The sequence below is a fragment of the Sinocyclocheilus anshuiensis genome, unplaced genomic scaffold, assembly GCF_001515605.1.
Source record: "Sinocyclocheilus anshuiensis isolate Anshui unplaced genomic scaffold, SAMN03320099.WGS_v1.1 scaffold1032, whole genome shotgun sequence".
Taxonomy (NCBI): Eukaryota; Metazoa; Chordata; class Actinopteri; order Cypriniformes; family Cyprinidae; genus Sinocyclocheilus; species Sinocyclocheilus anshuiensis.
In genome coordinates, this window is record NW_015549638.1 from 198,827 (window position 1) to 211,705 (window position 12,879).

At 37.0% G+C, this 12,879-nt stretch overlaps 1 protein-coding gene across 1 annotated transcript in view; it reads left to right on the top strand.

The window, feature by feature from the left end:
* Positions 1-12,879, top strand: part of LOC107659826 (transcription factor SOX-5-like) — a 220,673-nt gene that overhangs the window by 78,184 nt on the left and 129,610 nt on the right. The window contains 1 exon segment of the mRNA XM_016448883.1: positions 6,021-6,075. Within this exon segment, the coding sequence (XP_016304369.1) occupies positions 6,021-6,075 (55 nt within the window).

The following is a 12,879-nucleotide window of genomic DNA, read 5'->3' on the forward strand; positions in this document are numbered from 1 at the left end:
TTTGAGTCCATCTTCCTCTCTGTACAGTTCTGTGTTCTCTAATTTTGTGCGCCAGATGACTTTTATTAGTTTTGTGTGACAAAGTCTTTAGAGAGAATGCAGATGGCTGAAATTAGCTGTACAAAAAACAGATGTAAATAGGTTAATCTCTTTGTGTTGCTCACTCCAGAGTCTAACCTCACAGTCACACCGAGTCAGAAGAGAGATCTCTCATTTTCCTCCTCCATCTCTCTTTGATTCCCTCACTGTTCATTTCCTGTATGTGACCTGCATAGCAGGAAACAACTTAATTGTGTGAAAACACTGGTCTTGTGTATACAAGTTTGATGCAGATTAACGTTTTTCATCATGCTGAGTTTTAAATATTGCCTGCAATAATATGGAACAAGCATTCTGCTGGTTACAAATGACGGACGTCAAGCACCTACTGTATGTTTTTTGATAGGGCATAAGACAAAAATTAGTTATTTATATAATTGTATGACATATTACAGTGGTTTTTAACTAGGAGGCCAGGGCCCACCAGGGGGTCTCAGCTAACCTCCAAGGGAGCCTCAAGATGACTTAAAATTGTTTAAAATAAGACAAAACAAGCATTAACATAAGCTGAAGATGTGTCTTATTTTAATCCACCCTCTGAACAACTGTTTTTTTTTTCCCTCTCCTTTTTTTCTTTAAACAACCTGGATTACTACTGTCTTGGAAAACCTGGATATATGAGGAAGCCTATTTCATTTTATTTTATTTTATTATTTATATATATTATTTTCCAGTTAATCTCTAAAATATTTAATCAGGTATAAATTGTGAGTAAAACAATATTTTAATAATTCTTATACAATAACCTGGAAAAGTCATGGGACCTTTGATGTTAAGGACAGTGGGAAGCCTTGGTGTCAAAAAGGGTAAGAACTACTGGTCTATTTGTCCAGTTTTAGTTTAGCCCGAAATGGAAAATTGATTCATTGTCAAAATAGAATGATATATTAGTTTTACAGGCAGTGTATCTAATTTGTGATCAGATTTTTTTAAACACTATGCCTATTTTAAACACCCTTCACCACAGCATAGCAACCTTTAACCTCCAGCGGTCAGTGTGAATGAGGACAGCCCAGTATTTAGTCCAGCAAACAGGCCTTCAAGTAATTAGCATCTTTAATGGTTGACTTTGACTAAATAGCAAAAACTGTTTAGTACTGCTTAGGACCCTGTCCTTTTGTGTTTCCTGATCTCTTTATCTGCGTGGATGAGCCATGATGCTCAGTTTCACACATCCTTTCTGGGCCTTATGTAAGACAACGGTCGTATGATCTCTCTCTCTTCAACTCAGTTCCTTCATCTTTCCATCCTTCCATTCCAACAAATAAACAGGCCACTGGCCCACTTTACATTATGGCCTGACATAGTCCCCATTTTCTATGACTGCATTATATAAGCGCTCTGTCACAGAGGCCAGAGAACAAAGGACCCGACTTATCTCGTTTCAGAGGGGAATTCCACCCCAACGAGATATTCTTCTTTTTCTGTCTCTAATGGGGTCCATCGATACGCACAGCTTCTGAGCTGCTTGACCAGGTTTCCAGTCAGACTAATTTTGCTAATCTGTATTTAGTATTGTATCATACATACAGTGCTGTGAAAAGGTTTTTGCCCCCTTCCAGTTTTTTTTTATTTTTTGCATATTTGTCACACTTAAAAATTCAGATCATCAAACAAATTTTAATATTACACAAAGATAATGCAAGTAAATACAAAATGCAGTTTTTAAATGATGATTTCATTTATTAAGGGAAAAAAGCCTGAATGGCTCAAGAAAAACTAAATTAAGGTTTTGGAGTGACCAAGTCAAAGTCCGGACTTAAATCAGATTGAGATGCTTAAACGGTCCATTTATGCTCGAAAACCCTCCAATGTGGCTGAATTAAAACAATTCTGCAAAGAAGAGTGGGACAAAATTCCTCCACAGCGATGTGAAAGACTCATTGCCAGTTATCGCAAACACTTGATTGCAGTTGTTGCTGCAAAGCGTGGCACAACCAGTTATTAGATTTAGGGGGCAATTACTTTTTCACGTAGGGCCAGGCAGGTTTGGACAGCTTTTTTCCCTTAATAAAAGAAATCATCATTTAAAAACTGCATTTTGTATTTACTTGCATTATCTTTGTGTAATATTAAAATTTGTTTGATGATCTGAATCTTTTAAGTGTGACAAATATGCAAAAAATTAAAAAAACAGGAAGGGGGCAAAAACCTTTTCACAGCACTGTAAATGATCATACACAAGGTTTGGGATATTCTAAGTTGTTAATAGTGAAGCCTAGCAGTTAGCACACATGCTACAGACATGTAGCACTAGCAGTGACAGGAAATGATGAGCACATGTGCTAAACGCTAGGCCATGGCCCTGACAATGTGGCTTCCATTAGGAAGTTGACCCGAAAACATTTTTTCTTGTTGTGTATGTACTTTTTTTTTTATTCACAGAAGCATTTTAGTACCAAAGTAACGGTATGCTAACTTAAAAAGCAAAGCATATGGTACTGTATGAAAAAATCTTTCAGAAAATGTGAACCCAGCTAATGTCTACTGAATATCTTGCACTACTTATGCTTGACCAAACCCTTTATATCAAGTATACACTTAGAAAAAATACTGTGGTAGTACTGTGAAAATACCATGATACATGTACCTTATCTTTCTACCTGTACCTTATTATTTCACAGAAGGATGCTTAATAATTGTTTGGTAACACTTTAGTATAGGGACCAATTTTCACTATTAACTAGTTGTTTATTAGAATGACTATTATTAACATTTTGGCTGGTTATTAGTACTTATCAAGCATATATTCTGCATGATCATTTTTACATCCCTAATCCTACCCAAACTTAACTACCTACTAACTATTAATAAGCAGCAAATTAGGAGTTTTTTGAGGCAAAAGACGTAGTTCATGATTTATTAAAGGGGTCATATGATGTTGCTAAAAATAACATTATTTTGTGTATTTGGTGTAATGAAATGTGTTTATGCGGTTTAAGGTTCAAAAAACACATTATTTTCCACATACTGTACATTATTGTTTCTCCTCTATGCCCCGCCTTTCTGAAACGCGTCGATTTTTACAAAGCTCATCGGTCTGAAAAGCGAGGTGTGGTGTGATTGGCCAGCTATCCAGTGCGTTGTGATTGGCCGAATACCTCAAGCGTGTGACGGAAATGTTACGCCCCTTAACATACTGTGATGTAGAACGAGCCGTTTTAGGTAGGTGTGGTTTTATAAAGAATATCTCTTTGGATTTGATACTTCAGTCTTTGCAACTTTACAGATCTTCTTTATGCACCAAGAGCTTGTAACACTTCAAAGAGAAAGGAAAATTTAATTTGCATCATATGACCCCTTTAATAGCAATAATTGGACCTTAAAATAAAGTGTGACCGATTGTTTCTTCTTAATGTTCAGATAAGCCACACAGATCCATTTTTTCTGCCCCTTTGTCGTTGCTATTATTCACTCTTATTTTGATCCTAGTACATATCTTCTGTATTCTGAGGTGCCATAATGGAAGACGTTGCTGCTATTTTGTGAGCAAGAAGATAATGTGGGAAAAACAAGTCTCCTAGAGACAGAGTAGTTTGTGTAAGGAAGGTTTGCATTGCTTTGCCGTGTATTGTTGTGGAGGTGTTAGCCGCCAGCTCTCACGCCCCACGTCTGAATAGACCAAGACAGAGGAGGTAAAGGGTGCATTCAGCCCAGGAACTCATTTTGTCCTTTCAGGGGCCACTCTCAGATTAACAGTACAGGCTTCCATCATGAGATGAGGGGGAGAGAAAAGCCACATCACTGAAGACTAGCACACAAAAAGGGATTTCAATCAGCGTGGCACTCAGGCTGGCTTTATGGGCTGACAGGAGTAAATAAGACCGCGCCTTAAGCAGGGCCCCTGCGCTGACACTCGCATTTACACGTTTGTAGGAACGATATATACACATACACACACACAGATAAACAAACATACACACACTCCTACCTGTAGGCTCCGAGCACAGAAAAATGGCATTATAAACACACATACCACACTGTTTTTGTGTCTAAAGTACGCGCCCACGGTTGTACACTACCAGCCGAAAGTTTGGACTCACTCCACTGAATTTGTTTGTCATGATCTTAAAAATCTTTTGTAATAATAATGTTTATAAAAAGGCTAGTAATTCGTTTTGTAGCTAATTTAAATTGTATGTATGTATATAATATTAACATCTCTGTATATAAGATTTAAGATTTTTAGTAAGATTAGATAGTAAGATTTTTAATGTTTTTAAAGAAGTCTCTTATGCTCATTAATGCTGCATTTATTTGATCAGTAATTCAATAAAAGCAGTAATATTGTGAAATATTATCACAATTTAAAACAACAGTTTTCTATTTGAATGTACTGTAAAGTAGAATTTATTTCTGTGATACAACACTGAATTGTAATCAGCCATTACTACAGTCTTCAGTGTCACATGATCCTTCAGAAATCATGTTAATATTTATTATCTATCTAGCTGCTTAAAATTTTTTCAATATTTTTTATATATATTTTTCAATATTTTTTCAAAATAGAAATCTTATTTTATTTTATTTTATATATATATATATATATATATATATATATATAAAAAGCCCAGTGAACCACCCCTTTAAAAAAATCTTACCAACCTCAAACTTTTGTGTGTGTGTGTGTGTGTGTGTGTGTGTGTGTATATATATATTTCTTTTTTGAAGAAATATTCCAAAATAATGATTATTTCCATTATATAAAAATAATGGAAATAATCATTCTTTTTGGAAATAATGATTAATGATTATTTCCAAATTTTAAATAGTATTTTTTTAACTAAATAATAATTAATGTGGAAATAATCATTATACAGAAAGACACTGTACACCTACTGTATGTTTATTTTTATATGCATTATCATTCATTGTCACACCTGCCCATCATACAAACACACGCAGTCACAGTGTTGAGATTTATCTCGAATCCCGCTGTCTATTGTCTTATTCTGGGTCTGACCTCATCTAAACGTGTTGTACAGACATCTCCACAATCCTCTGAGTGTAAACCCTCCCTCCCCCTCAAGTATAGCACCAGGGTGGTCCGACACATCTCAGCGATCGGAGAACTACTGGCCCTGATTCGCAAGCATCACGGTTACGTGACTGACCTAAAAGAGCTCCATGTATGTTCATCTATGGTTTAGCCATCAAACATGTTCTATTTCCCCTTCGCAGAGGACTTCACGCTGCACGCTAAACTTGGATGATGACATCCAAGTTTTCTCGGCGGATTATACACGGCAGCGTGCAAGATTAGAAACTTACAATGAGGCTCAACTCATGTAATGAAAGATCCCAATGCTCTCTCAGACTATACAACCATGTCTCTCCAGCACGTCCCTGCAGTGTTCCAGCGAACACATATACAACCGCGTCTCCTAAATCTCATCTGGTTTGATCTGTAGCAATGGGACAGTGGTCTAAATCTCCCAAAACTACTCACAAATGACATAGTTTACCAATCTAGTTCTAAGAAGGATGATATAAGACTTAGCACTGGGTTTGTTGAGGAGAATCAGAGCTTGCCAAAAGTTCTGATAAAGCTGAGAGAATCCTCTCCATTCTGCATGCTTACACTCATAAACTCCAGATGTGACATTTTAAGTACCGTACAATTTACAGATGCAATGATAAGTTCTGTGAAGGGGATTAAGAGTGTTTCAAGTTGTTTATGGACAGAAAAGTCTACACAATGTCCATCTTGAGGTCCAGGTCTACACAATGTCCATCTTTTGGTTTAAATAAAGCAAAATTATAGTTTCAAGGCAGAACACTCAGTTTGGCAGAACAAAGTTTAATACTTTTGTTTCACCATCACACAATCTCTTCAAGCGGTGAAATGCTTCAGCAGTTGAGAGGGCTGGAGAGCCTGAGTGGAGTTTCTAACTTATTCTTTTCGTGTGTGTTTTGTTTAGGTAGAGGCAGACACAAGGACAAAACTCTTTCACCACAAGGAGCCTCGACTGACTGGTATGTAATACAGTAGGTGCATCTGCAAAAGGCCTTTACAAACTTTCCCAATGCTTTCATTATTCATGTCATTATTATAGTATCCTCATGGCCCGTTCTTTCCTTTTATGGCCAAAGAAATGCAGTAATGTCTGGCGTCTTGTGATTTTGTGCTGATGTGAGGATGTACAGGGCCCCAAATTTATTTGGGCACATAGCAGATGGCCGTAACCACCATTGTTAAGAATAGTAAGCTTTCCCATTCCTAAAAATGTACAGTAGGTACTGTATTCACCTTTCAGGCCCAGATCTTTGATCTATTGCACTATTAAAATACGTATTACATTAGTAATTATTTGTTACCCCGGACTAATCTTAGTGAGAGTTCCTGAATATTTCATATTTACATTGCCCTCAACTAAGGATTTTTCTGGTCGACTAGTAGTCGTTCATTTGAAGCATTAGTCGACTAATCACACGTTTATTAATAAACTGTTTAAATCATTATAATGAGCCTTTAATTGCCTACATAGCCCTAAGTGCTCAAGCACACGCATAAAGCTTGCCACAGCGCACCGGCAGAAGTAATGTGTCAGTGAAAAACAGTGAGGAGACTACATTAACATGTTAATAATTTGCTAAACTAGTGCTTTCTTTGTTCTCTGTTTAAGAGATGAACTCGGCGACACTGACTGATCATCTCTGCAGTAGTGATGCACCTTGTTTCATACGGATTACATAATCTGAGAATATTTGTTTTCTATTTGAATTGGTTAATTTGAAAGTAGACACTCTATAGATATATTTTTAATGTCTGTAAGACAAAGATATAGCTACACGGAGTTTCGTGATCAAGTTCACAGACCGAGACGGCAGAAACCACATCCTGTTTGCTTTCATTATTTTACAAAAGTGCAATGTTTTGTTGTTATAGTGAGTGCACACACATAAACGTAGAGTCTTTACAGATTTGAAAGATTTATTACTCTTATCTGAATTAGTGCTCGACCGATATATCGCCAAGGCTGATATATTGGCCGATATTTGGCATTTTTCAAATATCGGCATCAGCCGATAAGTTTTTCTGTTTGGCCGATGCGTTTGTGGCGGGACTTTTATTTTGACGGCGCTGAGAACGGCAGTGTCTGAACACACAGTACTCACATTCTCCCTCTTGTTCGCTGTCGTCGTTAACAGTTCTGTCCATGGACAGAAGTCTGTCTAATAATCAGATAGAACTGTTAAACAAAGGAATTAAAATGTATACAAAAAAGTATTATAAGATGTACAGGGCCCCAAATTTATTTGGGCACATAGCAGATGGCCGTAACCACCATTGTTAAGAATAGTAAGCTTTCCCATTCCTAAAAATGTACAGTAGGTACTGTATTCACCTTTCAGGCCCAGATCTTTGATCTATTGCACTATTAAAATACGTATTACATTAGTAATTATTTGTTACCCCGGACTAATCTTAGTGAGAGTTCCTGAATATTTCATATTTACATTGCCCTCAACTAAGGATTTTTCTGGTCGACTAGTAGTCGTTCATTTGAAGCATTAGTCGACTAATCACACGTTTATTAATAAACTGTTTAAATCATTATAATGAGCCTTTAATTGCCTACATAGCCCTAAGTGCTCAAGCACACGCATAAAGCTTGCCACAGCGCACCGGCAGAAGTAATGTGTCAGTGAAAAACAGTGAGGAGACTACATTAACATGTTAATAATTTGCTAAACTAGTGCTTTCTTTGTTCTCTGTTTAAGAGATGAACTCGGCGACACTGACTGATCATCTCTGCAGTAGTGATGCACCTTGTTTCATACGGATTACATAATCTGAGAATATTTGTTTTCTATTTGAATTGGTTAATTTGAAAGTAGACACTCTATAGATATATTTTTAATGTCTGTAAGACAAAGATATAGCTACACGGAGTTTCGTGATCAAGTTCACAGACCGAGACGGCAGAAACCACATCCTGTTTGCTTTCATTATTTTACAAAAGTGCAATGTTTTGTTGTTATAGTGAGTGCACACACATAAACGTAGAGTCTTTACAGATTTGAAAGATTTATTACTCTTATCTGAATTAGTGCTCGACCGATATATCGCCAAGGCTGATATATTGGCCGATATTTGGCATTTTTCAAATATCGGCATCAGCCGATAAGTTTTTCTGTTTGGCCGATGCGTTTGTGGCGGGACTTTTATTTTGATGGCGCACCGGACTTTTATTATCGCTGAGAACGGCAGCGCCTGAACTAGGGCTGGGCAAAAAAATAGGTTTTTTGATTAATCGTTTTTTTAAATGACGTTGATTCGATATCGATTCTCAAAAGCCGCAAATCAATCTTTTCCGGGATTTATATCAGCACACATTTAAAATAAGATCTGATTAACGTGAATCTTATCATTAGTCTTCTCCACTAGATGTCACCCTTATTTACCTTGCGCGATGTTACAACAGAAAGCCTGTCATTCATTCATAATATTTGCTGCTTTGGTGTACCTTGTAGAGCGTCCTTGAGCTTGGGAAAGGCGCTATATAAATTAAATATATTATTATTATTATTATTATTATTATTCAGCGCTTATCATGGCCATACGCGTGATTCGCAATGATCTGGTGAAATGCTATAGTAATACTATAAATCTGCGGAAGCATTTGATATCACGCATAAGGCGCCATGATTTCCGCAATGAATGAATGGCGGATGGCGCAGTGCACTGTTTTGTTTACACATACTAAAGCGTGGATGACTATATAATGATATGAACACGAATGTCATCTCCAGCTGCTCTGAGAGTCACTTCATTAGCATTTTACCGTTTCATTTGAAAAAACTATTTTATGCCTTCATCTGATTACCAGAAAAATTAAAAACATTTTATAGGGCCCTATTATTGTTTAAAAAAGGACCATACAAAAAAAAGTATAGGTTTAAAATACAGGCATGTGGCTTAATTTCTTTTTATTAATTCACCATTTGTAAACTGATGTTTACTGTTCATTTTTTAGAAATATCAATAGCATTTGTATTAAAACTATATTCACTGAATGTAATAAAAAAATCGAGAATCGAGAGCTTGCAAATCGAATCGAATCGGAACATCTGAATCAATACCCAGCCCTAGCCTGAACACTGTGCTCACATTCTCCCTCTTGTTTGCTGTCGTCGTTAACAGTTCTGTCTAATACTTAGTCGAATCCAGCTGTGAGATCTTATGAAGTGTGCATTTGTGTCCTGCACGATCACGTGTACTCTGCATGATAACGGTCGGTCCATGCGAATTGAATACGGACAAGGAAGAGAGTTCAGCTTCACTGAGACGCGCAATCGACAAACTTTAAACTCGTGATTTCAAATTATGCTGTGCTTCATGCTTTTGCCCAGTGTCATATTCATATAATTTTCACTGTGTGCTGTATGTTAAATGAGTGTTACCTTGGCTTTATTTCATTTGAAAAAATATGATTCTCAATGCACACAAACTTCCCAGAATACTGAGTGCCCTGTTGGTTAGTGTTTACTTCCTTTTTAATTATATTTTTATTAAATATTTATTTATTTGTGAAAAATACTTTGTCATTTAAAGTATAAGCATGTTTATTTTACACATTTATTTTTTAATCCATTTTCAAATTATTTCAAATTTCTTGAATATTACATAAAATTATATCGGCTTTGTATCGGCCATTGGCCACCCTGCTTTCCAAGATATCGGCATCGGCTATCAAAAAACCAATATCGGTCGACCACTAATCTGAATGACCAAAAATGACGGAGTAGCCTATTTTAAAGGGGTGGTTGATTGCGATTTCACTTTTTTAACGTTAGTTAAGTGTGTAATGTTGCTGTTTGAGCATAAACAATATCTGCAAAATTACAACACTGAAAGTTAAATGCTCGATCCTCTTCAATAATATCCTCTGCTTCTCAATCGGGCTCAAACTTATAAGCGATATTAACGACGCCGTTGTTTACAATACAACCGGAGCACATGCGCTGAGGTGAGGAGCGAGATGTTTAGACGCACACTAGATCACAACACACTGGACTAGCTAACCAATCAGAGCCCATCGCCTATTTCTGAGGGCGGGGCTTCATAAAAGCAGGACGGTTTTTTTTTTTTTTTAAACGAAGCATTAACACATGTTAGACTGCACCCCATAAACACAATCAAGCCTAGAAAAAAAACAGTGAACCACCCCTTTAAGAGTAAGTATGTGCACCGGCGCCTCCATCTGTCACGCAGTGAGCGCGCTATTGTTCAGGTTCTACACTCCACACAGACACAATAACGCACATTCCTCTAGGTTAACATTAGATCAAGCAGCCATGTAAAGTTGCCAATACTTGCATATTTCAGCTGATAAGCTATATTTGAGGTCGATGAATGATAGGCGAGCGTTTGGATGTCCTGCCTGATGTACTGTATTACCATAGACTAGCCGTTAACAATTTGTCCGTCACGAACTGCGTGACTTCGCCTGTGGATTTATTTTATAAAAAAACAATTTTTATGCGACTAATAAAATTTTGGTCGACCAAGCCTCTTCTGGTCGACTAATGATTAGTCGACTATTAGGGGGCAGCCCTAGCCATCACAGAAATAAATTACATTTTGAAATATAATAAAATAGTAATCTGATTACTTCTAATAATATTTCACAATATTACTTTTTACTGTATTTTTGGTCAAATAAATGCAGCCTCTGTGAGAATGAGAGACTTATTTAAAAAACATTTTTAAAAAGTCTTACTCCTAAACTAAATTTTCAAATGAGGGTTAAATGGAAATTGATGATATTGACATTTACTTGAGGTGAAATACAAGTAAAAGGTAAAATATATGTATATATACCCTGTGTGTGTATATATGGATTTAATGCAAAAAAAACTAATGAGAAAAAGGTCACACATGACTTCCTTCTGTTTATATCTTCAAAATTCCTGTATATTTACCTATAAATAAGTTAACATTTATACACCATATTTGTTTTCATAAAGCACAAAAAAATCAGTAAAGGCAGGTGCCCTTTTTCCTGACTACACATTACTGAAGTGTGCTGTACGTGTCCAAATGCTTTTATGGTGGCACTGTATAGTTCAGTAATGAACTCTGAAAGCCTTGATCATGTAGTAGACGTTGCCTCCTGGCTCTTTAGGCAGCATATGTTCCTCATTCCCAGTGTTCACACACTTACACACTCCAACTCACCTATGAGCGCCATCAGGGGATTGCTTGTGTTTATGTGTGTGTGTGTGTGTGTGTGTGTGTGTGTGTGTGATGCTGGAGAGGGGCTGTTTGTCTGTTCGTCTGTGTTTGTGGGTGGATGGGGCTGTCGGTGGGCGTCTTTGTCATGTATGTGTGCCATACATGTCTGAGTGTGTGGGACCGTGTCTCGCAGCTTGTAGTCATATTCCATGAAGCCTATGAGACTCAGTTGGCGATATGTGTGAGTTCGGTCTATTTCCGTCTTTCTGACTGTGGCACTGCCCACTGTGTGTGAGTCTGCGTACGACTACCCACTGTCTATGCGGCGTGCCAGTGGGAGACCGTCATCCTGTGCCCCCTCGCAGCAGGATCCACCATTCCTGTGTCTTCATCTCCAACCAACCATCCTCTCTTCTCTTTCACTGTCTCCACCTCCTCCCCATCTCTCTTTATTTCTCTCTGTGGGCATCCATGTAAAGTACATGGAGTTTTGGCAGGCAACAAACACATTTATTAGTGTTAGATTTCTCTTTTATCCACACTATAAATAGTCGTCTGATTGATGTCGCGTTTCATTTGTAGATGTGTGCTTATAGACGATGACACGATGCGCTCTGATCCAGAAATCATGGCTCTGTCCCCAGTCCCTAATGGCACTGGAGCTGGACCCACTTAGGAAATATTGTTCATTGATGACTGCAAACTTATATCAAGATGTTTGACTTTTGTTGTCTGGCTTAGACAGAATACCTGCTAAAAATCACATCTAATTTCGATGCCTTATCCAGATTTAAACATAGTAAAAGTCTTTTTAGCTACACTATAATTGTTAGCTGAACGCATAATCAAATTTCTCAAATATTCAACAAATGGACATGAAAGCAATAGGAGATTTTGAAAACAAAGAAATCTTGTCCCAATTTTCATATCATGCCTCTACCTCACCCACCTACCTTTTTGTTTTTTGGACATCTTTACTCATAGTATATTGAAGAGAGGTCATGAAACGATGTGGAGAACAAGTTCAGGAAGTGTTGCAAGCTGGATTCAGACCTGTGTTGCCAGGGCAGCTTTCCTTGGTGGGATATGGGTGATTGTGAAAATGGCTGGGTTACAGTATGTGCAAATGCCAGAAATCAGTAACTCAGTGAATCTGTCAGTGGTAACACAATCAACATCTGACTCACTTTTTTTTTAGTACTCAGTATTTTTAATGAGCTTGAAGTACAAGAACACGAAGCACAGTGATTTTATTTTCAAATAAATGTTTCTCTTTTGAACTTTCTATTCATGGAAGAATCCTAAAAACCAGTTCCCACAAAAAATTTTAAGCAGCACAACTGTTTTCAACATTGATGATAATAATAAATGTTTCTTGAGCACCAAATCAGCATATTAGAATGATTTCTGAAGGATCATGTGACACTGAAAACTGTATTAATGGCTGCTGAAAATTCAGCTTTGCCTGTCAGCACAGGAATAAATTACATTTTAAAATATATTTAGATAGACAACAATTATTTTTAGTAAAAGTAATAATATTTCTCAAAAACATTCTCAAATTAAAAAAAAAAATAAAAAAAAAAAAATAAAAAATA